The sequence below is a fragment of the Boleophthalmus pectinirostris genome, unplaced genomic scaffold (assembly GCF_026225935.1).
Source record: "Boleophthalmus pectinirostris isolate CB_2022bp ecotype Guang Dong unplaced genomic scaffold, ASM2622593v1 HiC_scaffold_7, whole genome shotgun sequence".
Classification (NCBI taxonomy): domain Eukaryota; kingdom Metazoa; phylum Chordata; class Actinopteri; order Gobiiformes; family Gobiidae; genus Boleophthalmus; species Boleophthalmus pectinirostris.
Genome location: NW_026571473.1, coordinates 40747355 through 40774873, shown reverse-complemented (window position 1 = coordinate 40774873; position 27519 = coordinate 40747355). Strand labels below are relative to the sequence as shown.

The window sequence follows — 27519 nt, the reverse complement described above, 5'->3', positions numbered from 1 at the left end:
TGTTAGTCTGACCTTTTTTTAATTTATTTTTTTGATAAACTCCACTTCGTCTGAGATTATAACGCGTCTCTGGGTTTGAATCTCACTGAACACAGAGTCTAGGAGGATTAATATGATTATAGAAAAAACAGCAGCAGCTCAACTCTGTCCTGTAAGTAATTTTTGTGACTTTTTTTTTGTTCTTTTTTTACACGTACGGCTTTAGATTTCCAACTCAGCGAGCCCCCAACAGTGATGGCGGCGTGTAACCTGTGCATGTGTGACTCTGAACTGTCAGAAGCAGACTGGTACTGGGGAAACATCTCCAGGTACGTCCGTTTAATCCACGTTTACAATTTTGTTTTGGTAAATGAATGTATGATTGTATTTTTAAGATCAGTAAAATTGACTCATGAACTTTTAACCACATTATAGATCAGAAAACAGTGTAATATTGGTCCAGAAACATAAAAAAAAAAAATCGATCATTTTGTCTGCTTTTTCAGGGAGGAGGTGAACGAAATAATGCGAAACACTCCTGATGGAACATTCCTCGTTCGAGACGCTTCAAGTGGAGTTCAGGGGGAATATACTCTCACTCTGAGGTAAAGAGTCCAAACACAAACACACTTCATTTTTAAATTAGGAGGTGTGCAAAAATACCGAAAATTTCATATATTTTATCATTTAATGCAGGGGTGTCAAACTCATTTTGGTCCGGGGCCGTATCCAACCGACTTTGATCCCAAAGGGGCCGAATCAAAAAATTCAAGTCATATAAACCCCAAAATAACAATAAATTCTAATATTTGTGCAGAGAAACACAAATCTATTACAGAAATCTTTTTTAATTGATGAACTCTTTCTTTTACAAAATATTATAATATTATGAACAACCTGAAACTTGAAACCTGAAAAATGCAATTTCAACACAAAGTTTGAACATGAACTTGTCTGTAAACAGGAATAAGTCCATTTTTGTTGTAAAATCCTGCACTCGGCTCCACTTTTCTCATGTTGGACATTTTTCTGATGAGGGTGTCACGGTCAACAGTCAAAACGATCGTCCTTTAAGAGCGTTTGGAAAGAGACAAGTCTTCATTTGTGCTGCTCTGGTGGGAGGGGCCACGTACAGAGACGCTGGAGACGCTGCTGTGATAAACACCACAGAAAATTAACAACATTTTAATAGAAAATATCATTAAAATATTTTAGTAGAAAATCAGCCGAGGGCCAGATTAAAGGTTTTAAAGGGCCGGATCTGGCCCCCAGGCCGTATGTTTGACACCTGTGATTTAATGTGATGATACTGTAACGATATCGTGGGCTGATGTGTCGATATATCACCAAGAGTATTTTTTTATATTTTTCTGCTGTATTTTTTGGATTATAAGGCGCAATACCAATAATGTTGAATTCTTTCATCTATTTTCATACATAAGTTGCACCAAATTATAAGGTGCATTAAGAGAAACAAACGAACGACACTCGAGACTGATCCTGAGCCCAGACGTCCACGATCCCGCTTAAGTGAATGTGGATTATGAATGTGAATAAGAATAATGTGGATCATTTAAGTTTGTTTTTAGTTTTATTATTATTTACAAGGATGACTCAAATATACATTGCGCACATTTGTTTACGTTTAACAGAAACAAAACTTAAAACCACATGGTTAATTTGCATAAACTATAAGAGCTGAAAAAAAAAAAAAAAAAAAAAACAGCTCGCTCCTTGTGCGCTGATGCGGTTCAGCTTCTGGTCGGACTTACTCATGACTACGGTCGCCGTAAAGCTCCGACAATCCATCCAGCGGTGCGGCTTTGTAGTTTGCCAAAGTCGTACTAAAAGACAGATTTCAGGGTGCCATGTCCCGCATAAAATCAATGTGAGATCAGTAAGCACAATCAGAATTAATACATAAAACACACGAGATTGTAAGACACACTGTCGATTTTTGAGAAAATTTACGGATTTTAACTGCGCCTTATAGTCAGAAAAATACGGTAAATTATTTTATTACGGCTACAGTTTTGTTGTTTGCTTAGCGGAAGGAAACGTTTATGTGACACATTTGACATTTTCACTGTTTTGAGGATTAAAATGTTTGTGTCTCATATGAACTTTACACAAGAAGAAGTGATTTAACAAAGACTTTTAGTATCACAGACATGATTTAGACTTTATTTTTTATTGAACTGTATCGAATCGATTTGAAATATATCGTATCGCATCAAAAGCTCACTGTATCGAGACATGTATCATATCGTGACCAATGTATTGTATCGGCAACTTCTTAATGATACCCAAGCCCTACTTGTAATAAACTGGAACAGACAGACTCGAGGTCGCCAAAAGTATTGAAAATCAGATACTAATCGATAAAACTAATACCGAAAGGCTGTACTCATTTGAGTCAGTATCGATACAGCAATAACTAGAGCTGGTATCATTCAGAAGTTGCTGATACGATACATATCGACACAGTGAGCTTATGATTCGATACGGTTAAATAAAAATCATGTCTGTGATACTAAAAGTCTTTGTTAAATCACTTCTTCTTGTGCAAAGTTCATATGAAACACAAACATTTTAATCAACAAAACAGTGAAAATGTCAAATGTTTCGCATGAACAAAGTTTCCTTCCTCTGAACAAACAACAAAACTGGGTAACACTTTATAATAACTATGCATTACTTAGCCTTAATAAAGCATGAACAAAGACTTAATTAATAATGAACAAAGATTTAATTAATAATGATTCACACTTAGTAAATGCTTAATAAAGGATAATTACTCTTCACTTTAGAAAAGCTCTCAAAAAGACTTAAAGGTTGTATAGAGGATTTTCCAAGGAACAGAAATCCAGCGACTGTTTGTCCTTTTTCAAATGTTGCTCCTGTGTGAAACCACCCCCCTCCCCTACAGCTCCTACGTAGAAACACCTCCTCCCTCCTCCTCCTTACGCCACAAACAGGTTTGTTTACAGCCGCTGCACATGACTTGTAAACAACTAACTACAGTGTTGGTTAGACAAGACGGAGAAGTGAGGAGCAGTGGGGAAGAGTGGATCGGGCAGCGGGGAGAGGAGCAGGAAAGGGGAGCAGAGAAGGTTGCGCGGAGATTCAGTGCGAATGAACTAACTACAACACGCAGCAGCAAGCGACTCTTTCTTTGCCTTGAAAATTAAGTTTTCAGACATAGGATATCACATTCGTGTCCTGAAAAACGTTTGTCTAACTCTTGGAAATAAAGTACGGTTTTCATAATAAGCAGAAGTTTTCTGTCCAGGAGTAATTTGTGGACCAGTGCGTCAGTCTTTAGACCCTTCGTCTGCTTCAGTCGCGCCATCGCTGGAATGAATCTTCAAGAATCACCTTAGTTTGGCTTCGCTGCTTTTCCCCTTGTCTTCTTCTTTCACCTCAAAAACTGACTTTCTTTTGCGGCGAACTGCTCCTGGATTCTTGTCGCCATCGCAACAAACTTTGTGTGAACTGCGAGGAAGATATAGGTCAAAAAAAGCCGCTAAGAACTGTTGCGTTGGTGGAGTAAACAGCGTCTGTGCGTCTTGCGTCTGTGGACTGTGTGACAGTCGTACATAAACCACGTACCGGCGGCGCAGGCAAGTCAGTTACACTAGAAACGTAGGGAGTTTGATTGACAGCCTGTCAGCTCACAGATAACGAGGCAGTGTCATTATCTATTGGCAAATGTTTAGCCCCACCACGTCCAGAGTTGATGAATTTTTATTCTCTTTTTTTTGGTCATCATAATTACAAGGCTCCTGCATCTATAATCTATCACTGACAATTTGAAACAAAAAAAATCCTCCATACAACCTTTAACTAACAGAGAACAGCTGCCTGAATGATCATTGCATTGCATTATTAGTAAATCATTCTCTCATAGCTTATTAATGATTAATAAATGCTCAAATGGTTAGTTCATGAGTAATTAAGTATGAAATAATTATGAGTAACTATTTACAGCACAGGCAGATTAAGTGCAAGTACTAATTAAGGTAGTAATTATGTAGTTACGAAGCGTGAATCATTATTAATTAAGTCTTTGTTCATTATTAATTAAGTCTTTGTTCTTTATTAATTAAGTCTTTGTTCATGCTTTATTAAGGCTAAATAAGGTGTAGTTATTAAAAAGTGTTACCCAAAACTGTAGCTGGAACAAAATAATTTAGTAAAATATACCAAAAAATACTCTTGGTGATATATCGATACAGCAGCCCACGATATCTATACTGTATCATAACATTAAACGAGGCGATATATCGATATTTCAATATTTTTGCACACCCCTGGCACTAACACAACAAAATTTTCGCTTTCCTGAACAGCTTTACTATAAATTTGAGCTTTATCAGAAGTAGTGTAAGATATTTGTATATGAAAATTACATTCTGCTACTGACACTTTTATCTTTATTTGGGATGTAACGATATCCAAATCTCTCGATACGATATTATCACGATATGCATCTCACAGTACGATATTTATTGCGATATAGACAGGACACTTTTTTGCTTTTAAAACACCTTGACAAGATTTTAGTGTGAATTATTTCTGTCGTAATCCCAAGAATTCAAGTAAAAAACATATTTCTTCATGTTGTCTGCGCTGAAATGGATCATGGGAAATGGAGTTCTCTATGTTTATAAGCTGTTGCTGCGATAAAACCTTGAATTTAAGCAAAGAAACTTGTAATTCGATATATTATGACAGCAAAACGATATTATTGTGAGACTTTTGACGATACGTTATCACAATATTTCGGTTCTTGTTACATTCCTAATCTTTATTGAAGTATTCTAATTGTTATTGAGCCAGTTTCAATATCGTGACACTATTCAAGGATTTAAGGATCTAATTTGCCTTCGTTCTGATGTTTTTGTTTAATATTTTACTCTCAGTTTCTAATTAATTTTTGAGCGTTGACAAACTGCGTTCCTAAAATTACACCACACTGTAAAAAGGTGATGAAAAGCACTTGAATGGAAACTGATGTGTACTCAAGTCTGGACTTTAAACAAATAAACATCAGTAGAAATGTGAGCCTGCGGGGCAGTCGATATGAAGCGAGTTTGTGCTTGTGCGTTTGCAGGAAAGACGGCACCAACAGACTGATCAAGATCTTTCACCGTGAGGGAAAGTGCGGTTTCTCCGAGCCGTTGGCGTTCTCCTCGGTCATGGACCTGATCCACTACTACCACCACAAGTCCCTGGCCCAGTACAACTCCAAACTGGACACTCGGCTGCTCTACCCCGTGTCCAGATACCAGCAGGTGGGTCACACGCACGGATCGTCATCAAATCAAATCAAAGTTTAGACCAGGGGTCGGCAAATATTATTTCTGTGTGTCCACATAAGAAATAGAAAATATTGTGGAGAGTCTGTGTTCTGTCAAAATGGGCCGACCTGTCGAAATAAATGACATTATGTTTTTCCATTTACAGTTGTATAGATCCAATAAAGCGAATCCCAGTTTTACAATATATTTCTTTGGATTTGATGCTGTTTGCTCACGATGATCACACTTTAAACTTTAGTTCTGTCAAATCTAAACTCACTTATATAAATCTGCGTCGTTCATTTCAACAATTGCATTCTGCTCAAATCGGCTCCAACTAAAGGGAGCACAAATCCACAGGACAATTTAACCATGGAATAATGTCCCACTGTAGAATCAACATTATTCACTCGTTTAGATGAAACTGAGCAGAGCTCATTTCCACAGGTCTGTATCTTTTATCAAATAAGAGAAAGAAATTACTGGAAACACTGAAATCTTTAAATCGCGTTGGGGGTTTGGTCAGAAGGTCGAGGGGTCAGAGGGCAGGAGGGTAAGAGGGTGTGAAGGTATGAGGGGTCAGAGGTCAGTCAGTCGGGACAAATGCACGTCTGCATAAAATTTCGAGTTGGCACAATTTTCAAATCGCTAAGGCTGCGTTTAGTTTAACTTATAGACAGTTCACTGCAAACAGATAAATATGTTGCCTTTTCATAGAAGTTTAAACGTCTGTGAACGAGAGTTTGAGCTGCGGACGAAAGTTTTTTTGAGTTGCAGATGAGAGTTTGAGCTGCGGACGAGAGTTTGAAGTGCGGACAAGAGTTTGAACTGTGGATGCAAGCTTTTTGAGCAGCGGGTGAGAGTTTTTTAAACTGAGGACGAAAGTTTTTTAAGCTGCAAATGAGAGTGGACGAGAGTTTGAAGTGCGAGCGAGAGTTTGAACCGTAGACGAGAGTTTGAACCGTAGACGAGAGTTTGAACTGTAGACGAGAGTTTAAACTGTAGACGAGAGTTTGAACCGTAGACGAGAGTTTAAACTGTAGACGAGAGTTTAAACTGTAGACGAGAGTTTGAACCGTAGACGAGAGTTTGAACTGTGGACGAGAGTTTGAACCGTAGACGAGAGTTTGAACCGTAGACGAGAGTTTAAACTGTAGACGAGAGTTTGAACCGTAGACGAGAGTTTGAACCGTAGACGAGAGTTTGAACTGTGGACGAGAGTTTGAACCATAGACGAGAGTTTAAACTGTAGACGAGAGTTTGAACCGTAGACGAGAGTTTGAACCATAGACGAGAGTTTAAACTGTAGACGAGAGTTTGAACCGTAGACGAGAGTTTGAACCGTAGACGAGAGTTTAAACTGTAGACGAGAGTTTGAACCGTAGACGAGAGTTTGAACCATAGACGAGAGTTTGAACTGTGGACGAGAGTTTAAACTGTGGACGAGTTTCTAGTAAAGGAACCATGTTTTTTCCATGTGTTTTCTCCACAGGTTCTGATGGAAGTGGACATAAATGAAGTTGGAGAACAGCTGCGGATGTTTCAGGATCGATACCAACAGAAGAGCAAAGAGTACGACAATCTGCTCAAGGAGTTCAACCAGACATCTCAGGTAAAACACTCAGATACTAATCAATACTAAAACCAATATCGAAAATAGATACTCAATTTAAGAAGCATTGATACTGAAAACTAAATCTTGAACCTCATCAAGACCAATACTGACGTAAAGCCTCCCTGATGATCAGTTTGTTACTCTTAAATATTACATAATAAGACACTTAAACAACTGCAGCCTTTGCAATTTGTTGATTCAAACTGAGTGACATCTTCCTTCCCAAAAGACAAAATCTCAGACACCCATATAAAACTAAAACCTTTAACCATGACTGATATTGGCTCATCATTAGAGATATAAGTTGGCCAATATTTTTTAGCATAACGATATTTCCTTTGGCTCAAACAGATGCATAAAGAGCACACATAAAGTTTTATTTGAACCCTTTAGTCCAGAGGTCTCCAACCTGTAGCTCTAATTTAGGAACAAAGAATTTAGGACATTTCCGAGGCTTTTACCATTACAAAAAGCATAGTTTTGATATCTAACTTTGTGCATTTGCAATGACTTATGTTTATGTTTAACCCTGTGGAGACTGATCGCACTTACACTGCCCACAGCAGGAGCTCTCTGCCATTTTAATTAAGTAAATGTAAAGTTGAGAGAAAAAGTTCAGAGATCATTGCTTCAGAGAATACTGCAAAAATCTATTTGAACTGCTCTCCTATCCAGTCTGTAGTAAAACAAAGTCACAAATGAGTTTTACAGATTGTATAATTTGACAGTTTAACGGCCATCGGTTTCTTTGGATTCTAAATGATCTTAATCTTATCAGTGCCATGAAAACTCCCGTATCAGTCGATCTCCAGTCGTCGTATTGATCCCTCTGTGTGTGTTCTGTTCCAGGAGCTGCAGAGTAAGAGGACGGCCATCGAGGCGTTCAGTGAAATCATTCGGATCTTTGAGGAGGAGTGCGAGACCCACGAGCGCTACAGCAAAGAGTACATCGACATGTTCCTGTCCCTGAGCAGCTCGGAGCGGTGAGAATAAAGCACGAGCGCGTCTGTGTCTGAGGTTTAGAGGGGCTCAAAGTGGGGAAGGACATGCAATATTTGATAACTATGTTTTCTCTTATATTATAATTAGTGCTGTCATGCGATTAAAAAAATTGAGAGATTAATTAATTATGATCTATAATTAATTAATCTAATTAATCTCATTTTAATCTCACCTAAAAATTGCTGAGAAAAGCTTCAATTTGAGGTATTTTCATTTAAATTCATTATTACATTATTGTGGCAGATCAAAAAGACTGATATAGATTTTAAAAAAGTGCCTTTATAAAGTCATTTATTGTTTAACAAATCTCTCCAATTTGTCTGTTGAGCCCAAGTCTCCATGAATAAGAAACTGTTTGTTGTAAAGTAGCAAAGACGAGGAAATCTGAACATAATAACTTTTGTCGACTTAAAGACAATAAAAAGTCCAGTCTTTCCTTAACCATATTAAAAATATTATTGATAGAGAAATGTTTTATATATGAGATCACTGGTTTTAGTCCTGGTTTTAGTCCTGGTTTAGACCTGGTTTAGACCTGGTTTAGACCTGGTTTAGACCTGGTTTAGACCTGCTTTAGACCTGCTTTAGACCTGGTTTAGACCTGGTTTAGACCTGGTTTAGACCTGCTTTAGACCTGCTTTAGACCTACTTTAGTCCTAGTTTAGTCCTGGAAAGGGTTAGTCCTGGTTTTAGTCCTGGTTTTAGTTCTGGTTTAGTCCTGGTTTAGTCCTGGTTTAGACCTGGTTTAGTCCTGGTTTAGACCTGGTTTTAGTTCTGGTTTTAGTCCTGGTTTAGACCTGGTTTAGTCCTGGTTTTAGTTCTGGTTTTAGTTCTGGTTTAGTCCTGGTTTAGTCCTGGTTTAGTCCTGGACTGGGTTAGTCCTGGTTTTAGTCTTGGTGTTAGTTCTGGTTTAGAGGTTCACAGGAGGAAGCGCGGTTTACGCAGCGTAGCGAGAAAACACGATCGACACGCGGCTCACGGGAGCAGGTCGGTGTCCGCGCAGTAACTACGGAAGGAAACGTGGTTAATGACGATGATGAAGGTGTGTGTTTGTTTGTGTGTGTTTGTGTGTGTTTGTGTGTGTTTGTGTGTGTGTGTGTGTTGTGTGTGTGTGTGTTTGTGTGTGTGTGTGTGTGTGTGTGTGTGTGTGTGTGTGTGTGTCCCCTCATGTGGCAGGTCACTATAGGACAGTAGTGCAGACATCATGAGCCTATGCAGGTTGTTTTCACCAGTGACATTTAAGTTGTAGGCGATTTTATATTTGTTATTTTCTTTTATATTTCACGTCGGGAGAAGAATTTCCAAGACACGAATGCGTTTTACCTGTGCACTGCTGCTCTGTTCTACTGGCTACTGGACGTTTACATCGCTGTAACTGCGCGCGTTTTATGTGGGTTTCTGACAATGAGTGGAATTACCGAAATAAAAAAATGTATAAATGTGTTTTTTTTGTGTGTGTGTGTGTGTTGTTGTCCCAACAACACATAAAAACTGGTTTAATAATAAAGCAACTCGCATACAGAAACAGTAAATTTAGAGATTAAAAATGAGATTAACGCGATTAAAAAACATAACGCGCTAAATATGACTGTAATTAATTAATCGCAATTAACGCGATAATTTGACACCCCTAATTATAATATTTTAAATACACTTTTTAGCACAAAAGGTTCAATTACATTAATGCAGAAAAAGCACATCCACCTGAACAATCTGAACCACTGTGCAAATGGGTTGTGGATTTTTTAACAAACGGCAAACAGAATGTAAGAGTGGGCAGCACAACTCCTCCACCCTTTTTATCAACACTGGGGCCCCTTCAGACTCATCATCAACAACGAGATCCAATTTCATGGAGTGCGTTTACATGCCACAATATCCCGGTTACTATCAGAATCTTCCAGCTACAGTTTTGCGATCTGTCATAACAGATACTGAAACCGGGGTACTGTATATAAAAATGAATCACGCTGTACTAAGAGGACCACCGCAACCATCGCACCCGACCAACGGGACCCGACCCAGAGTCCTGCACGAGAGACCCACACCCGCCCAGACCCGTCAACATTCCACCCACTACCCGCCCGTGACAAATCACACACAAATTAAAAGCAATTTAACTGAAGCAGCCATTAGAACACGAATTGAAAAGTTACGACTTCAAGAATTACAACCACGAAATGAAATAAAACACTTTGTTCACTACGAATATGAACTGACAGGCGCGACTCGACTGTCATCATTTCACAATCACTTCACAGGCTTTATTTCTTGAGCAGAAAAAACACTGATGGAGATGCCGGACTTTTGCGCCCCACACACCATGGACTGAACCAGGACTGAACCAGGACTGAACCAGGACTGAACCAGGACTAACCCAGGACTAACTGGACTCATGGTAGGACTGATTCCAGGACTAAAACAGGGAGGACTAAACCGTGTGGACTATCAGGTGACCACAGGCGAAAGGACCGGCGTAGAGCTCTGGGATACTCAAAAAAACCTGATCATAACCGGAACACTGATGTGCATGTAAACGCACAAAAACCTGGTCCTGAACATCAAGACGAGCTGTGGGGACCACCTCGACGACCTGGAAACTGAGGAGCGCCAACATCCCAGGAACACTGATGGTGAACTTCTACCACCGCGACATCAGCAGTGTTCTGACCTATGGACTTTTAGTGTGGCTCTCGAGCTGCACTGAGGCCAAGCAGCAGATTCTAGAACAAGAGAGTCAAACTCATTTTGTTCCGGGGGTCGTGTCCAACCGACTTTGATCCCAAAGTGTCCGGATCAGAAAAACTCATGTCATATAAACCCCAAAAATAACAATAAGTTCAAATATTGGTGCAGAGAAACACAAATCTATTACAGAAATCTTTTTTAATTGATGAACTCTTTCGTTTACAAAATATTATAATATTATGAACAACCTGAAACTTTAAGAAAAATACAATTTCAACACAAAGTTTTAACATGAACTTGTTTGCAAATAAGAGTCAATAAGTCCATTTTTGTTGTAAAATCCTGCACTCGGCTCCACTTTTCTCATGTTGGACATTTTTCTGATGAGGGAGTCACGGTCAACAGTCAAAACGATCGTCCTTTAAGAGCGTTTGGAAAGAGACAAGTCTTCATTTGTGCTGCTCTGGTGGGAGGGGCCACGTACAGAGACACTGGAGACGCTGCTGTAATAAACACCACACAAAATTAACAAGATTTTAATAGAAAATATAATTTAAATATTTTAGTAGAAAATTAGACGAGGGCCAGATTAAAGGTCTTGGAGGGCCGGATCTGGCCCCCGGGCCGGATGTTTGACACCTGTGTTCTAGAAGGTGGTGAAAACAGCAGGAAAATCATTGGGACGACTTTCCCAGAGATCAAAACCATCTACACCACTCGCTGTCTGAGAAGAGTCTACAAAATCCAACACAACCAGCTCTACCCGCTCTACCTGCTGCCCTCAGGTAGAAGGTCCAGGTCTGTACAGGCCAGAACAACCCCCAGTAACCGCACACCACACTCACAACACAAGAACACTGAGCTGGATATTAAACTCTGATTGTCCAGCCCAAGTTAAAAGATGTTTAAAAACGCTCTCGTGTTTGTGTTTGTTTTTCTCAGGCTCCAGAGTGACTCCGAGGGCCTCCAGCTGAAGGTGGAGGAGATCCACAGCAGTAAGAAGAGACTGGAGGACGAGCTCCAGACCAAGGCTCAGGCGTATTCAGAGGTCGACCAGAAAATGAACAGCCTCAAACCGGACCTGGTCCAGCTCAGGAAAATCAGGGATCAGTACCTGCTGTGAGTCTCTTTAAACGCGCTCGAACTCATTTTTACTCAATTAAAATGTGAAAAAACAGAAAGAGTTCATTTTAAACGGGTAATTTTAAATGATCCAAAGTTATTCCACACTGAACTTATGCATTCACAGAATCCTAATTATTCACTGTGAGTTTATAAAAAGTTTTCACAACTTTTAGAGGCCAGACAATAAAGATAACAACTTGTAACGCTCATTTTAAGGTTTGGTTTTACGACTGCGGCAAAGAATGTTACAGGAACAGAAGAGTGGTTCTTTGAAGAGTCTGAGGTGTGAATGAAAAACAGACAACAGTACTGTAAATATTATATATGTATATTAGAATGGGAAGCAAATTAAACTATAAACAAACAGAAAAAAACAAAAACACAAAGGTTCAAGTTCCAGTTTTGGGGGAAAATAAATTGGAGTCTCTCAAACAAAAATAAACAGTTTCTTTCCACAAAGTTTCATTATAATCCACAGTTTTAGAATCGTACTTTATAACTCACGGTTCGAGAAGAAAAAAAAGGAAAAAGTTTGTCCTACCAGGTCAGGCACAGGTGTTTATCTCTGGTGGTCTGTTGGTTCATCTGGTGGTTCGTTGAGTTGAGATTTGTCAGAGTCTGTTCAAAGTGGGTTCCATCCATAAAAAAAAACCTGACCTAGAAGAGCAAAAACACAAATAAGTATTTCATTCAAAATAAATAACCTTGTTACTATAATGTAACTCGATATGAACAAATTAAATCAATGCACGTGTAACATACATGGGACAATATGCATAATCACAGCATTAACCATCAAACAGGTATGAATATATATGAGTCCAGTCAAGTGTTAACGGAGGAAACAGGGTCAGATTTTTGACATTCAAATGTCTCTTGTTCAGAAACTAGAGGAACTATTGAAATAAGTAAAGTATCAGAATGTAGGAAAGAGTTACACTCCAACAGGGTCAAGTTAAACCTGTGAGATTCTTTCAAGGGAGGGAATGAAATATGCAGCACTTGTTGGTCAATAAATCCAAACAGTGATAACTCTTGGTTCTCACTTCCATATCCTTAACAAACTGGTTTGAATATTTGCTTCATATAGTTTTCTACCATATGGTACAAGATTAGGTTGAAAAACCTCTTACATTTTTGACTCATGAGATTTTTTATTAAGAAAGTTCATGGTAACGGAGGGAAAAGTAACAGAGGGAAAATTGTACAAACAAGTAGAAGGTGCAGGATTTTACATCATTTGTCACTTTTTTCTTCCGAATATTTTAATATTACTTCAAAATGAAAGGAAACTATTTCTATAAAATATGTCAGTCCTTCCAAGTAAAGTTTTATCATTTTAAATACTTTTTTTTTTTTTTTTTTTTTTAAATCCTGTCCCTTCATCAACAGTTCAAAGATGGAATAACACAAGATATGATGAAATACAAACATTTATTTACATGATTTTTGGGTCTTTGAAATTTGGGAAATAATTTTTGTTCCATGTTTCATACATGGTCTGTTTAAAACGGATGGAACTTTAGAACCAAAAATGGTCCAGAAAAAAGGTCAACAGTTTGATAAACTCGAGTACATATGTATCTGTTCAATACATTTTTATATCAGATGAATTCACTTGAATTTTTGGCCTTGTTGTTTACTTCTGCTTGACGGGGCCCATTAATATAATTCATTATTCACAATTAATATAGTTTTTCATCTAAGAATTAATAAAAAAAAAATCATTTGAATGAGTTAAATAAACCATGTATCGCTAATCAATCACTAGAGCAATAAAAAAAAAAACATTCAATCATGTCACTAAAGACAGTGCACTTAATTGTAATGATCAAATTCCAAATAATCAATTCCAAATACTGGTCTAAATACTCAGGTAGAGTTCTTAAATAAAAGTTTTGTTCAACAAACACTGGAATAAATAAACACGTAGCAACATTTTATTTGGTTTCGATGACATACGAAACTCCTCCGGCAATTTAGCCTTAACCAAATAAATTGTTCAAACTAGGCAAAAATCATTAAGCGTGGGCCCATATATTTAACTTTTACTTAAACTAAAGTGTTGCCTAAAATTCGGCATCTTTATAATAAATAAATATAAATAAAGTAAAAGTATTCACCTTGTTTTCCACGGGCTAAAGCTTCACTCCGCGCGCAGCTCGATGGGTGAAAATGTACGGAGGCGCTATGGGAGATCTGAAAGGAGCAGTTATCTTCGCTTAATAAAACATTTCAGAGACAGTTTACACGAGTTTTATTTCGTGTGGTAGTTTCTAATATATCGATAAAAGGCTCACATTAAAATGCGGGGTGAAAGGCGTAGTTTTTTAGAGAGTTTTAGTAGTTTGTTTGGAGTTTTCGGGAGAGGAGGAGGAAGTAAACTGCGTGAACAGGAAGTGGACCCGCCACAATAAAAGTCTCTGTTTACAAACAACTAAACATTCCCACAGATCTGTTTCCTCATTCAGACTCTGATCATCCTGGACAAATATCATATACACACAACAAAATGGACTCAAAATAAACTAAATGGTCATCATTATAATAAGGAAATACAACAATATTTACAAACAATAAAACAGGACAAAAAAAAAAAAATAGCTATTAACCATACAATATCTATAGGAAATACTCTTGTTGGCTTGTTTACTTGTTTCCTTTTTTGTGTAATTAACTGCACATCACCCCCATTCTGTATGTTTTATCTATGTGTGTATATTGTGTGTATTTGAACAAACTGAATTTAAAACTAAACTAAACTAAACTGAACTAGACTAAACTAAACTAATCCAGGTATCATTCATTTATTTGTTTTTTTCAAAATAAAACCAAACTATTTTCTAAACAGAGAATGATTCGTTTTTTCAGTTTTTGATTTTGTGTTTAAATGAAAAATGGAAAAAAAAAAAGGATAACGGACTGAACCAGGACTAAACCAGGTCTAAACCAGGTCTAAACCAGGACTGAACCAGGACTGAACCAGGTCTAAACCAGGACTGAACCAGGACTGAACCAGGTCTAAACCAGGACTGAACCAGATCTAAACCAGGTCTAAACCAGGACTAAACCTGGACTACACCAGGACTAAAACAGGACTAAACCAGGTCTAAACCAGGACTAAACCAGGACTAAACCCGGACTACACCAGGACTAAAACAGGACTAAACCAGGTCTAAACCAGGACTAAACCAGGACTAAACCCGGACTACACCAGGACTAAAACAGGACTAAACCAGGTTTAAACCAGGACTAAACCAGGACTAAACCCGGACTACACCAGGACTAAAACAGGACTAAACCAGGTCTAAACCAGGACTAAACCAGGACTGAACCAGGACTAAACCAGGACTAAACCAGGACTGAACCAGGTCTAAACCAGGACTGAACCAGGACTGAACCAGGTCTAAACCAGGACTGAACCAGGACTGAACCAGGTCTAAACCAGGATTAAACCAGGACTGAACCAGGTCTAAACCAGGACTGAACCAGGACTGAACCAGGTCTAAACCAGGACTAAAACAGGACTAAACCAGGTCTAAACCAGAACTAAACCAGGTCTAAACCAGGACTGAACCAGGACTGAACCAGGTCTAAACCAGGACTGAACCAGGACTGAACCAGGTCTAAACCAGGTCTAAACCAGGACTGAACCAGGACTGAACCAGGTCTAAACCAGGTCTAAACCAGGACTGAACCAGGACTGAACCAGGTCTAAACCAGGACTGAACCAGGACTGAAACCAGGTCTAAACCAGGACTGAACCAGATCTAAACCAGGTCTAAACCAGGACTAAACCAGGACTGAACCAGGACTGAACCAGGACTAAACCGGTCTCAGTCTTGGTCTCAGTCCTGGTCTCAGTCCTGGTCTCAGTCCTGGTCTCAGTCCTGGTCTCAGTCCTGGTCTCAGTCCTGATCACCTGACAGTCCCGTCCTGACACTCAGTCCTGGTTCAGTCCATTTATCAATTTTTTCCATTTTTCATTTAAACACAAAATCGAAAAGACTGAAAAAACAAATCATTATCTGTTTTTTTTCATTTTGATTTTGGAGACAAATAATGAAGAAAATTGTTTTGTTTTGTTTTTCTTATTTTCTTATTTTTGGTTTTATTTTGAAAAAAACAAATGAACGACACACGGATTCTGATGATTGGACAATAAACCACTTTCTAATTAGACACAGAAAACACACATTTTGACCTCAAGACCGACTTCATAATACATTTTATACGGCAGTAAGACAGATTCTGCTCAGATACGTAGGGAAAATGTTCTGTCAGATAAATACTAAAATCCGCCCAAAATGAAACGGCGTGAAGATTCAATCCTGGAGCCGTAAAGATCCTGTAGATCGTTCGTGTTGATGTGTAAAGCTCAGTGCGGTGGAACAGACGGCGGCCTATATGCTCGCTCTATTAATAGTGCATATTTGACAGCATGTGTAGCATATGATTTAAAAACCATTAGGAGGACAGGTGATGACCACAGATGAACCCAGCAGCTGTGGGCACGATGGAGGTTTGGTTCTCCACCTTAAACCACTAATAAAACACAGCAGATATATAAATGTAGATACGACGGAGTATAAGGCTCACATTAAAAAAAAATTTTAAAAAATGCTGGCGCTACGAGAATAAAGTCCTAACATTTGGACATTAAAGTCGTAATATTATGAGAATAAAGTCGAAGCCAGAAAAAGTCATAATTTTACGAGAATAAAGTCGTAGTCAAAATAAAGTCTTAATATCATGAGAACATCGCTGCTCGGAGTCTGAGTGGAGAATGGAGAATTTGGAGCATTTTGTACAGGAGAAGAATCCGTGTATCATTCGTTCATTCGACTGAACAAGGACTGAATCAGGACTAAACCAGGTCCAGAGCCAAACCAGAAAGACCAGGAATGAGACCGGTTTAGTCCTAGTTTAGTCCTGGTTTAAGTGACGGAAATGGGAAATGGCATTTCCGTCACATTAAAATGCGATGCGGGAATATTGCGCCGCATACGGACTGAACCAGGACTGAACCAGGACTAAACCAGGACTGAACCAGGACTGAACCAGGACTGAACCGTTTTCAGTCCTGGTCTGGTCCCGGTCTCAGTCCCAGTCTCAGTCCTGGTCCTGTTCCCGGTCTCAATCCTGGTGTCAGTTCTTGTCTAAGTCCTGGTCTCAGTCCTGGTCTGGTCTCGGACCTGGTTCAGTCCTGGTTTAGTCCTGGTTCAGTCCTGGTTTAGTCCTGGTTCAGTCCTGGTTCAGTCCGGAGGTGCAAATAATGAAGAAAATTGTTGTTGTCTTATTTTTGATTTTATATTGAAAAACAAAGTTCTTCTTCTGCCGCATTTTTCACTTTGACTTTGATTTTATTACGACTTCATTCTCGTAACATTATAACTTTATTCTCATAATATTACGACTTTATTTTAACTTTGACTTTATTCTCGTAAAATTACAACTTTATTCCTGTAAAATTATTACTTTATTTTCATAATATTACGACTTTATTCTCGTAGCGCCGGCATCTTTTTTTTTAATCTGACCCTTATACTCCGTCGTACATTGAAGAGTAAAGGCACATTAGGCACCGTTTTGTTTTTATTTCATGAATCACTCACTTAAATCCGTGAAACTGTGTTTATTTTGTAGGTGGCTGACGCAACAAGGCACCAAGCAAAGTCAGATCAACGAGTGGCTCGGGATCCAGAACGACGAAGAGGAGTAAGTATGACGTTTAAAACTAAAACTAACACACGTGACCAGCAGGGGGCGTGTCAGGCTGGGTTGAGAGGTGCCACGTTTACATGAGAGATTTAATTCCAAAAAAAATAATTTAACTGTGAATAAAACTTAATTCTGCTTTAAAAAGACCATGTAAACCAGGGGTGTACGGCCCAGGGGCTGGATCTTTTCAAGTCTTTTGAACCATGTCACTTTTGTTTCTGGTTCTGATATTGTCATGTTTTAGTTTTGGGATTCGGACGTCGTAATTGTTGTGGTTGTTGGATCCTAACAGCGGAAAACGACTCGAGGAACAGGCTTCGGAAGTTTGTGAACTTCATAGACGTAAAAGTGAATCAGATGTGTGTGACTCAAACCTCTGTTCAAACTGTTTCTGAATTGAAAAATAGTGAAAGGTGAAGGTGATGGGCAGGATTGATCCACAGGAAGAACCAAAAAGGAAACATTTGTCTGACTAAGAAATCATCCCGAGTTTACAGAGAACATTTTGTATGTGGCACAACAATGAAATAAAATCCTGATCCGTCGTTCAACCTCGGTTATGAATTTAAAAAGTCGACGCCAAAGTGAAAGTCTCCAACTGTTCACCAAGAAACACCTTCCACTGCAAAGACCAAGACGTGATGTTTGTGTAAAACCACAAGAACAAGAAAGTGCAGCTCAGTCTGTTTGTCTTCTGCTCCTCTACATTAACAAACGGGATTTTGTTTTGTCGTCGCTCCACATACAAAATGTTCTCTGCAAAACTCGAAGGAGAATATTTAAATTCCAAACTATTTAATTCAGAATTGAAAAGACATCATGTAAACGTGACACCTGTACCACTCGTTTAAAGGTACAAATTTCGCGCAGAGGTGAAATAAATGAACAAAAATCTGACGCTAAATGAGTTTCCTGAATCCGTGTATCATTCGTTCATTCATTTTTCAATATAAAACCAAAAATAAGAAAACGAAAAAACAACAGTTTTCTTCGTTATTTGTTTCCAAAACCAAAATAAAAAAGCGGATAACGATTCGTTTTTTCATTTTTCGATTTTGTGTTTAAATGAAGAATGGAAAAAACGGATAACGGCCGTTTCCCGTTTATGTGACTTCAGTGACTGTGATGCCGAACTTTTGCACCGGGTACGGACTGAACCAGGACTGATCCAGGTCCGAGACCAGACCGAGACCAGAGCGGGACTGAGACCGGGACCAGACCGGGACTGAGTCTCAGTAGCGCTCTGGTCCCGGTCTGGTCCCGGACCTGGTCCATTTGAACCAAAAGCTCTTAGTTCGGTTCGTTTTCGTTGGGGTGAATGCGTCAGTCGGACGCTGCTCCACCTCGGAACCAGTCGTGGTTCTTGAGTGTGGAGGATCAGAGCAGCTCTGTCCTGGTCTCAGTCCTGCTCTGGTCTCGGTCTGGTCACGGACCTGGATCCGTCCTGATTCAGTCCGTATGCGGTGAGACTGGGACCAGACCGGAACCAGAGCGGGCCTGAGACCGAGACCGAGACAAGACCAGGACCAGACCGGGACCAGACCGAAGGCTCAGAGCCCACGGCAGGACCGGAGCTCGAAGCTGAGGCTCGGACCCCGTGGAGGCCCGGAGTCAAAGCTCGGAGTCCGGTCTGGTCCCGGTTTGGTCCCGGTCTCAGTCCCGCTCTGGTTCCGGTCTGGTCCCTCTCTGGTCCCGGTCTGGTCCCGGTCTTAGTCCCGCTCTGGTCTCGGTCTGGTCTCGGACCTGGATCAGTCCTGGTTCAGTCCGTACCCGGTGCAAAAGTTCGGCATCACAGTCACTGAAGTCACGTAAACGGGAAACGGTCCGTTATCCGTTTTTCCATTCTTCATTTAAACACAAAAAAATCGAAAACTGAAAAAACGAATCATTATCCGTTTTTTCATTTTGGTTTTGGAGACAAATAATGAAGAAAACTGTTGTTTTTTCGTTTTCTTATTTTTGGTTTTATATTGAAAAACGAATGAACGAATGATACACGGATTTTCCTGCTCCCTGCAGCTCGTCGCCTCGTTTGTACTGAACATTCGTTGGCTTTGTCACGTATCCGTTTACTCGCGGTGGACAGTCACACCGGGTCCGAGTCCTTCACACAATCACACGGAGGAGATCTTTTCTAATTGGACCGGGTCACTTCAGGCCCGTGTCCTTGCGCCGCTGAGTAGCTCAGGCTCGAGTAACAGAACAGTTTTTTAAATGAGTTTGGACCCGTGCACATCCTGACCCTCACCTGACCTGCATTATGTGTAAACCCCGGTGTTACTCTTGGTTCATAACGCCACAAACTCGGACGTCTTTTGGTGAATTACTTACGTCTGTCAAATGATCAAGGGCGTAGGTTTGGTCTCATCTTTTGATTCCATGAAGCCAACTGATCGGTTACTTGATTAACACATGAATTCTATAATATTGTTGACTTTTCGTATGATGCAAACTGCAAAAACCAAACAGCACGTCTTTATAAGAAAGGGTAAAAATGGGAAAAGAAGTTGCGTTTATGTTTGGCGCGCCATCTTCAGGTCTGGCCCTGTCCTGCCGCTTCCCCAGTTAACGCTGCGTTCGATTAATCTTCCAAATCCGTTTTCCGAGGAAGTTGCCTAGCGACACGCTTGACACGCCCCTTTTCCTGGGACAACGCGACTTGGATCTCGGTGGCGGAAAAAGAGCATGGATTCCGAGTCAGAATCCAAGAGGCTCCGCCCACTGCGACGTGTAAATATCAAGTGTTTTCATTGTGTTTGGACTTTGGTGTTTAAAGGACAGTTTCAGTCACTTGTATCACTGCAGTACTTTACCATGTCTGTATCACTGCAGTATTTTACCATGTCAGTATCGCCGCAGTACTTTACCGCGTCTTTACCGCATCCGTATCACTGCAGCATTTTACCGCGCCTGTATCACTGCCTGTGGTTTGGGAGTCGTGTTGTGGTGAGGCCAGTATTGAACAAATACTTGATTTATCGTCCGTTAATGTCCCTAAGGTTGTAACAGAAGAGAAATCATAACATAAAATGAAATGCAAATTCCAAATATGTAATTAAATAAAGTGTCAGTTTTTATAAGATGAGGGAACAGTCATGATCATAATCCAGAGTCCGACGTGCCAAACAGAGTAACACACTTCAGGTTGAAAGAAAATCGAACACAGGGTAAATCTGCTGGCACCACTAATGACATCACTCTGTTGAAACCAATGAAACACTGGCAGAGGAAACCACGTCTAATAGACAAAATGTCAACTAAAACGCGTTCAAGTAATACTATTGATTTAGCAAAAACATCGGAATTGTCACGTGGAAACAGAGGGAGGAACCAAAACGCAGGACTGCTTCAAAATGTTTAATGACAAATCAAAAAAATCCAAAACTCAAGACTAAATTGCCATGACAAGAGACACGGAGAAACTCGGACAGAGACAATGGACCAACAAAGGGCAGAGGAGAACACAGGGTATAAGAGCACATAGTCTACGTTCAGACTGCAGGGCTTAACGCTCAATTCCGATTTTTCTGTGAAATCCAATGTTTTTGCGAGGTCGTTCACATTTCCAGTTAAATGTGACTTGTATGTGACTCCAGTGTGAACATTAAACGGCCCGAAAGTGTCCCACATGTGACACTGGAGACACGACGACGTCAACCGCAGCGAGCGTCTCTGTGTTTACACAAGTTGTCCAAACATGGACGCAGCATCGAGCACCTGGAGATTTTACAGTTCCGGTTTCCACCTGCTTCAGCGCAGAATAGTGACATTTGTCGCTTGTTGATGACGTGTAGGTCGGATGGATGCGCTTTGTCTGTTCACACTGAAGTCACATGTCAAAAGATCAGATATGGATCAGTTTCAGGAGCACATATCCAAGTGTCCTGGGTCACATTTGAAAAAATCTGATCTGTGCCGTTCAGACTGTCATTAAAAGATCAGATACAGGAACATAGAAGCCAAAAAATCAGATTTGGATCACTTCAGGCTGCAGTCTGAACGCAGCCATAGACACAGGTGAGACACATGAGGGCGGCAAACAATCAAGACAGGAAGTAAAACTCAAAACTACAAGCTGACGGGACAAATGTCAAAATAAAAAGGCACACTACAGGAAAAAGATATCAAAATAAGCAAAAACAACGACTACAAAACATGAACCATGACGGGAATAAATTAATATTTTAGTTTATTAAAATAAAATATCGGTCGGAACTATTTTGTCTTCCCCAAATATCGGTTGTGACGTGTCCCCGCTGACCCGATGCAAACCTGCGCCCTCGCTCATGATTAAAAGTTCAGCTGAGGTAGGAAGTATTTAGAGTTTAATGAATAACAGTCGCAGATCTACAGATATAGAGCTCTGTCCCAGGGGCCCCGAGAACATCGAAATGCACTCTGTTAAATCCCAACAGCGCCGCACCGACCCGATCTGTCCGCACCCGGGTCATTATGTTACACAAGGGTTTATGCCCGTCCTAAAGCCCGGTGTGTCCCCCCTCAGCCCAGAGAGCAGCTGGTACGTGGGCACCATGAGGAGGAAGGAGGCCGAGGAGCTGCTGAGGGGAAAACCGGACGGAACCTTCCTCATCCGGGACAGCCAGAGCCACAAGGGATCCTACGCCTGCTCCGTGGTGTGAGTGTCTCCAAGAGCTTTAACACTCAAAACACAAGGACACATCGAGTCACATGGCTTTATTAAATGTCTGTAGAAATGATCAAATTATCATCATGAAGTGTGGGAGAACACTGGGCATAAATATGGACAAATATTTATACAAACGGTAAAAAAAAAAAGCTTGATCTGGTCTGGTCTCAGTTACTTAGTGGTTGGATGGGAGAGCGCCGCATGTGCCGTGGTGGGGTGTCCTTAGGCAAGACACTTCATCCACATTGCCCAGTGTGTGTGTGGTGTGTGTGTGTGTGTGTGTGTGTGTGGGGGGAAGTTGGATTGGTGTAAGCGCCAGAAGAACAGAGCCAGAGGGACATGTTGGCATGAGGTATCTGAAGTGTAAGTATACACATGATTTTATATAAAAGTAAAAACTGTGAATCAGAATCAGAATTTATGTGTCATTTCAGTATAAAAAAAAAAATACACAGAAATGAAATACTGCACTCAGGTCCAGGTCAACAGCAGCACAGATAATAATAAGAATCAATAGTTAAAGGTTGTATGGAGGATTTTTTTTTTGTTTCACATTGTCAATGAAAGTTTAAAATACCATTACAGAGACGCAGCAGCTTTGTAATTATGATGACCAAAAAAAAAAAAAGAATGAAAATCCATCAACTGTGGACGTGTTGAGGCCAGATAAACATCAGCCAATAGAAAACGAGGCTCCCTCTTTTTCTATTGGCTGTTAGGTCGTCAATCAAACTCCCTACGTTTCTAGCGCAACGGACTCGTTGTCGCGCAGGGATTTCGTGGTGTATGGGGCGGTTCTTAGAGGCTTTTTCAAACTGTAGCTTCATCGCAATTCGCACAGAGTTTGTCGCGACGGCGGACGAGAATCCACGACCGGTTCGCCGCAAAAGAAAGTCAGTTTTTTGAGGTCGCTGAAAGAAAAAGAGAAGGAGAAAAGGAGCGAAGACAAACTGAGGTGATTCTTGGAGATTCATTCCAGCGATGGCGCGACTGAAGCAGACGAAGGGTCTAAAAACTGAAGACGCGTCGGTCGCTAAATTATTTCTAGACAGGAAACTTCAATGGTAATTCTGAACTGGCTGTAAACAAACGTGATTTCTAGAGTAAAGAGGCGGGACGAGATGTTTCTACTGAGGAGCTGTGGAGGAGGAAGGTGGTGTCACACATGCACAACATTTGAAAAATTATTTCTCTTCCCTTAAAATATCCTCTATACAACCTTTAAAATATTGTGCGTCAAATAGAGTCTTTAAAAAACACAACCCCCCCCCCCGTCCTTGTTTCCTAAAGTGCGCTTCCAAGTCAGTGCTGTTTTGTAAGGAGCATTAGTGTCTGGGCTTTCTGACAGAACTGATCTGTCTCACGGCATCAGGATAAAAACTGTTCCGTAGTCTGGTGGTCCTGGCCTGTAGGTGGCGCAATCTTCTGCCTGATGTGAGAGCTGTAAAAAGTCCATGTGCTGGATGGTGGATTCTTCCTTGATGCTGTGGCTTTTGTCCTGCACCTGCTGATGGAAATGTCTTAAATTCAGTTCAGATACAGCCGCAGATGCCCTCAGCAGCTCTAACTATCCTCTGCAGAGTTTTCCTCTCTGCCCTGGTGCTGCTGCTGAACCTCACAGTCATGTTGGAGGTGAGGATGTTCTCCACCGCACTCCTGTAAAAGACCTTCAGGACAGAGGGGCCCACACCTGCTTTTTTGAGGCGCCTAACGAAGTACAGGCGTTGGTGTCCCTTTTTCACTGTGCAACTGGTGTTGTTAGACCAGCTCAGACGGTTCATGCTTTGGACTCGACAGTGGACTTGACTTGACTTGACTTGTTATTACAGTACCTGTGTAGCCGTCCTGAGGAGTGTGTGAATCACAGAACTATAATAAAATCTGTGGTGAACCCAAGATGGCGTCATGTTGTTTTCAGAGGCCTGTGCTCATTGGCTCATGGGCCCAGAAATAATTTTCTCTTCTAATCCAATGAGATTCATTTGGTCTTCCAATATTCTATGTTATTAGGTTCTTTTTTTCAGAGCTGGAGTGTTATTTCATACCTGACAGTTTGTTCTGCTCACTAGCGTCTTCCTCAGAGTCACGTGACGTTGCTGTGACGTGTCTGATCAGCTGATTTAAACAGGTTTTGGCGCCGTCTTCCTACCGGTGGAGGCAGGACGACAGCGCCACCTGCAGTCCGACTGAGGAAGACGCTAGTGAGCAGTCGAAACTGTCAGGTATGAAATAACACTCTAGGTCTGAAAAAAAGAACCTAATAACAATTTTCTCTTCTGCATTTTCTTCAAGGCCCAGGGTTTAAAATGGTCGCTCATTAAGGTCAATGGGCTGAGCTCAGTGTCACATGACTCCAGATTATTTTAGCCCGGTGAGGTTCTTCCGGTGGCTCTGGGTCGATTGAGCATGTGCAGTAGTGCAGTAGAGTCTTTTCTCCTGCAAGCACACGACAATAGACATGAGCACACACACGGTCTTGTGTATCATGTGATCTCTTTGACCAATCAGAGCGAGAGGAGCAGAGCGAACGATTATAAAGAGTTTTTTTTTTTTTTTAAGACGACTGAAGAATTTTGAGCTGAGAAAAAGTTCATGATCTAAAATAGGTAAAAATCACCACATAATCCAACATTTTTGAAATTGTAAATCTGTCAGACGAACACGAGCAGTTTGTGATTACACTGCGCTCCATGACAAAACTCCTTTCTCAGCCCGGAGGATTTTTTCGCTGAAGTTCCAGTGAGAGTCACTACGTCACCTGGAGGCAGATAGAAACAGTATCACCTCCTGTTATTTTAATAGATCCATGATTTACTTCGTCAGCCCGTCGGTGTGACGTCTGTAATGTGGTGCACGGTGTGGAGCGTTTGGACCAATCAGGGCGACAGCTGCGAGGCAGAGCCCTGCAGTCCCGCGGGCGTCCAGCGCCTCCAGCGGGTCCCGACGCAAACCACTGAGACACATTTTGGAGCGGACGGGAGGGATGATAAACTGCAGTCCTGCGAATTAAATATGAGTGTAAAGTAAAATATACAAATGATGAATGTAAGAATACCATGCATAATTTGGGCTGGAGATTTTATTTGGCATTAATAAAAACATTTTAAGCAGCGGACTGACCGCCGCGCAGACTGACCGCCGCGCAGACTGACCGCCGCGCAGACTGACCGCCGCGCAGACTGACCGCCGCGCAGACTGACCGCCGCGCAGACTGACCGCCGCGCAGACTGACCGCCGCGCAGACTGACCCACCCGTCCCATATGCCCCCGAACAGTCCCCCCACGGCCCTTACTCCACGCGGACAGTCCTTCCTTCTGTACGCCGCGTAAACAGTCTCCCCATGTCCCGTACGCCGCAGGAACAGTCCCACCGTGTCCCGTACGGCCAAGCCCCCAGGTTCCAAAATGGCCGCCCATTCAAGTCAATGGGCTGAGCTCAATGGTGCATGATCCCAGATTAGTTTAGCCCGGTGAGGTTCTTCCAGTGGCTGTGGGCCGACCGAGCATGTGCAGTAGTGCTCTTTTCTCCCACAGACACACGGCAATGCATGCGAACGCACGCACGGAGCGCGGGCTCGTGTATCACGTGATCGCTTTGACCAATCAGAGCGAGAGGAGCAGAGCGGAGCCGGAGCTAATGAATATAAAGCATTTTTTAAGACAACTGAAGGATTTTGAGCTGAGAAAAAGTTTATGATCTAAAAATAGGTAAAAATTTGTAAAAATCGCCAACAAATCCGATATTTTTGAAAGCTGTAGGTCCCTGTCAGACGAGCACGAGCAGTTTGTGATTATATTGCACTTTATGAAAAAAATCTTGTCTCGGCCCACGGGACTTTTTCTGCTGAAGTTCCAGTGACACTACGACAACTGGAGGCAGAAACAAGCAGCAAAACTGTATCCAGTTATTTTAATAGATCCATTTGTACGGCGTGCGATTAGTCCCTCCTTCCGTACGTCGTGAGGCCTGCGCCAATAAACCAGAACTAAACAGGGACTAAACCAGGTCTAAAACCAGGACTAAAACAGGATTTGGCCAGGACTTAACCATCCCGCCGGATCGCCCACCGCGCCTCCTCCCAGACGCAGTCCAATTTCTTTCACTTCTCCGTGTTTGAAAGAGTTTAAGAAAGCAAAGGTTCACATCCTGCGGGACTTGCGGGCAGGAGCGGGACTGAAAATTGTGTCCCGCGCAGACGCCAAGTCTGTCAAAGATCACTCTTAGGAGCTTTGAGGATTTAAAAAATGTTAAAAGTTTATGTTGTGAAAATAGTAAAAGAATCCTCGTCAGAACAGGAGCGGCTTGAATAGGTGTGTTTTAACGTGGTTTACTTGTGCGTGAGAGTTGGTGGAGGTCGAACGGTGCAGACTGAAGCTTTAGATCAGACTCATGCTTCATCGTTTGTTTGTCTCCAGAGCGGACGGAGCCGTGAAGCACTGTGTGATCTACAGGACGTCCAGCGGCTTCGGCTTCGCTGAGCCCTTCAACATGTTCCCCTCCCTCAGAGAGCTGGTCCTCCACTACCGCCACACCTCCCTCGTCCAGCACAACCAGCAGCTGAATGTGACCCTCACCTGGCCCGCCCTCAGCCCGCACACCCAGGACCAGAGCTAAGACCGGACCCAGGACCCAGGACCCCGGACCCAAGACCCCAGCAAAGACCTCAGCCCCCGATCCCACAGACAAACACCCGGCTCCCGTCAGCGAAGGTCCACCAGCACCGACAACATCAACCAAACACCAACCAAACAACGCGGCTCGTCCAGGAAAGTTTCACAGAGCTGCACAATAAGAGAAAAAACAGAAACATCCAATAACTGTGATTATTCTGATACGTCTGGACACCATCATTTCAGTTTAAACATCGACAGATATCGGTCTTTCCATGGGCGATATCGATAGTTTAGAATCCAGAGAAACCCAATGGGCGATAAGCTCTGCCGATATTATTTTCCCCAAATTGTGTCATTTAAATTTACTACAAAATCCGTGTCTCGTTCATTCATTCGTTCATCAAAATAAAATCAGAAATAAGAAAAAAAAAAAAAAAAACTATTTTCTTCATTATTTGTCTCCAAAACCAAAATGAAAAAAAACAGATAATGATTTGAGTTTTCAGTTTTCGATTTTCTGTTTAAATGAAAAATGGGAAAAAAACGGAGAACGGACTGAACCAGGACTGAACCAAGTCTAAACCAGAACTGAACAAGGTCTAACCCTGGACTGAACTGGTCCTGGTCTCAGTCTCGGTCTCATTCCTGGTCTGGTCCCAGTCTCAGTCCTGACCACTCAACAGTCCTGGTTTAGTCCTGGTTTAGACCTGGTTTAGATCTGGTTTAGTCCTGGTTCAGTCCTGGTTTAGACCTGGTTTAGTCCTGTTTTCATTTTGTTTTTGGAGACAAATAATGAAAATAAAGAAATTAAATTTTTTTGTTTT

General features: G+C 41.3%; 1 protein-coding gene across 1 annotated transcript; it reads left to right on the top strand.

Annotated features, from left to right (window-relative positions):
- Nucleotides 1-234: 234 nt before the first annotated feature.
- LOC110167868 (phosphatidylinositol 3-kinase regulatory subunit beta-like) lies at nucleotides 235-26696 on the top strand. The gene is given in 10 exon segments (XM_055165281.1): nucleotides 235-308; nucleotides 486-584; nucleotides 5096-5276; nucleotides 6775-6894; nucleotides 7747-7880; nucleotides 11530-11706; nucleotides 17359-17434; nucleotides 20293-20318; nucleotides 21938-22069; nucleotides 26498-26696. Coding segments are annotated over 10 exon segments (1218 nt in total).
- The last annotated feature ends 823 nt before the right edge of the window (nucleotides 26697-27519 follow it).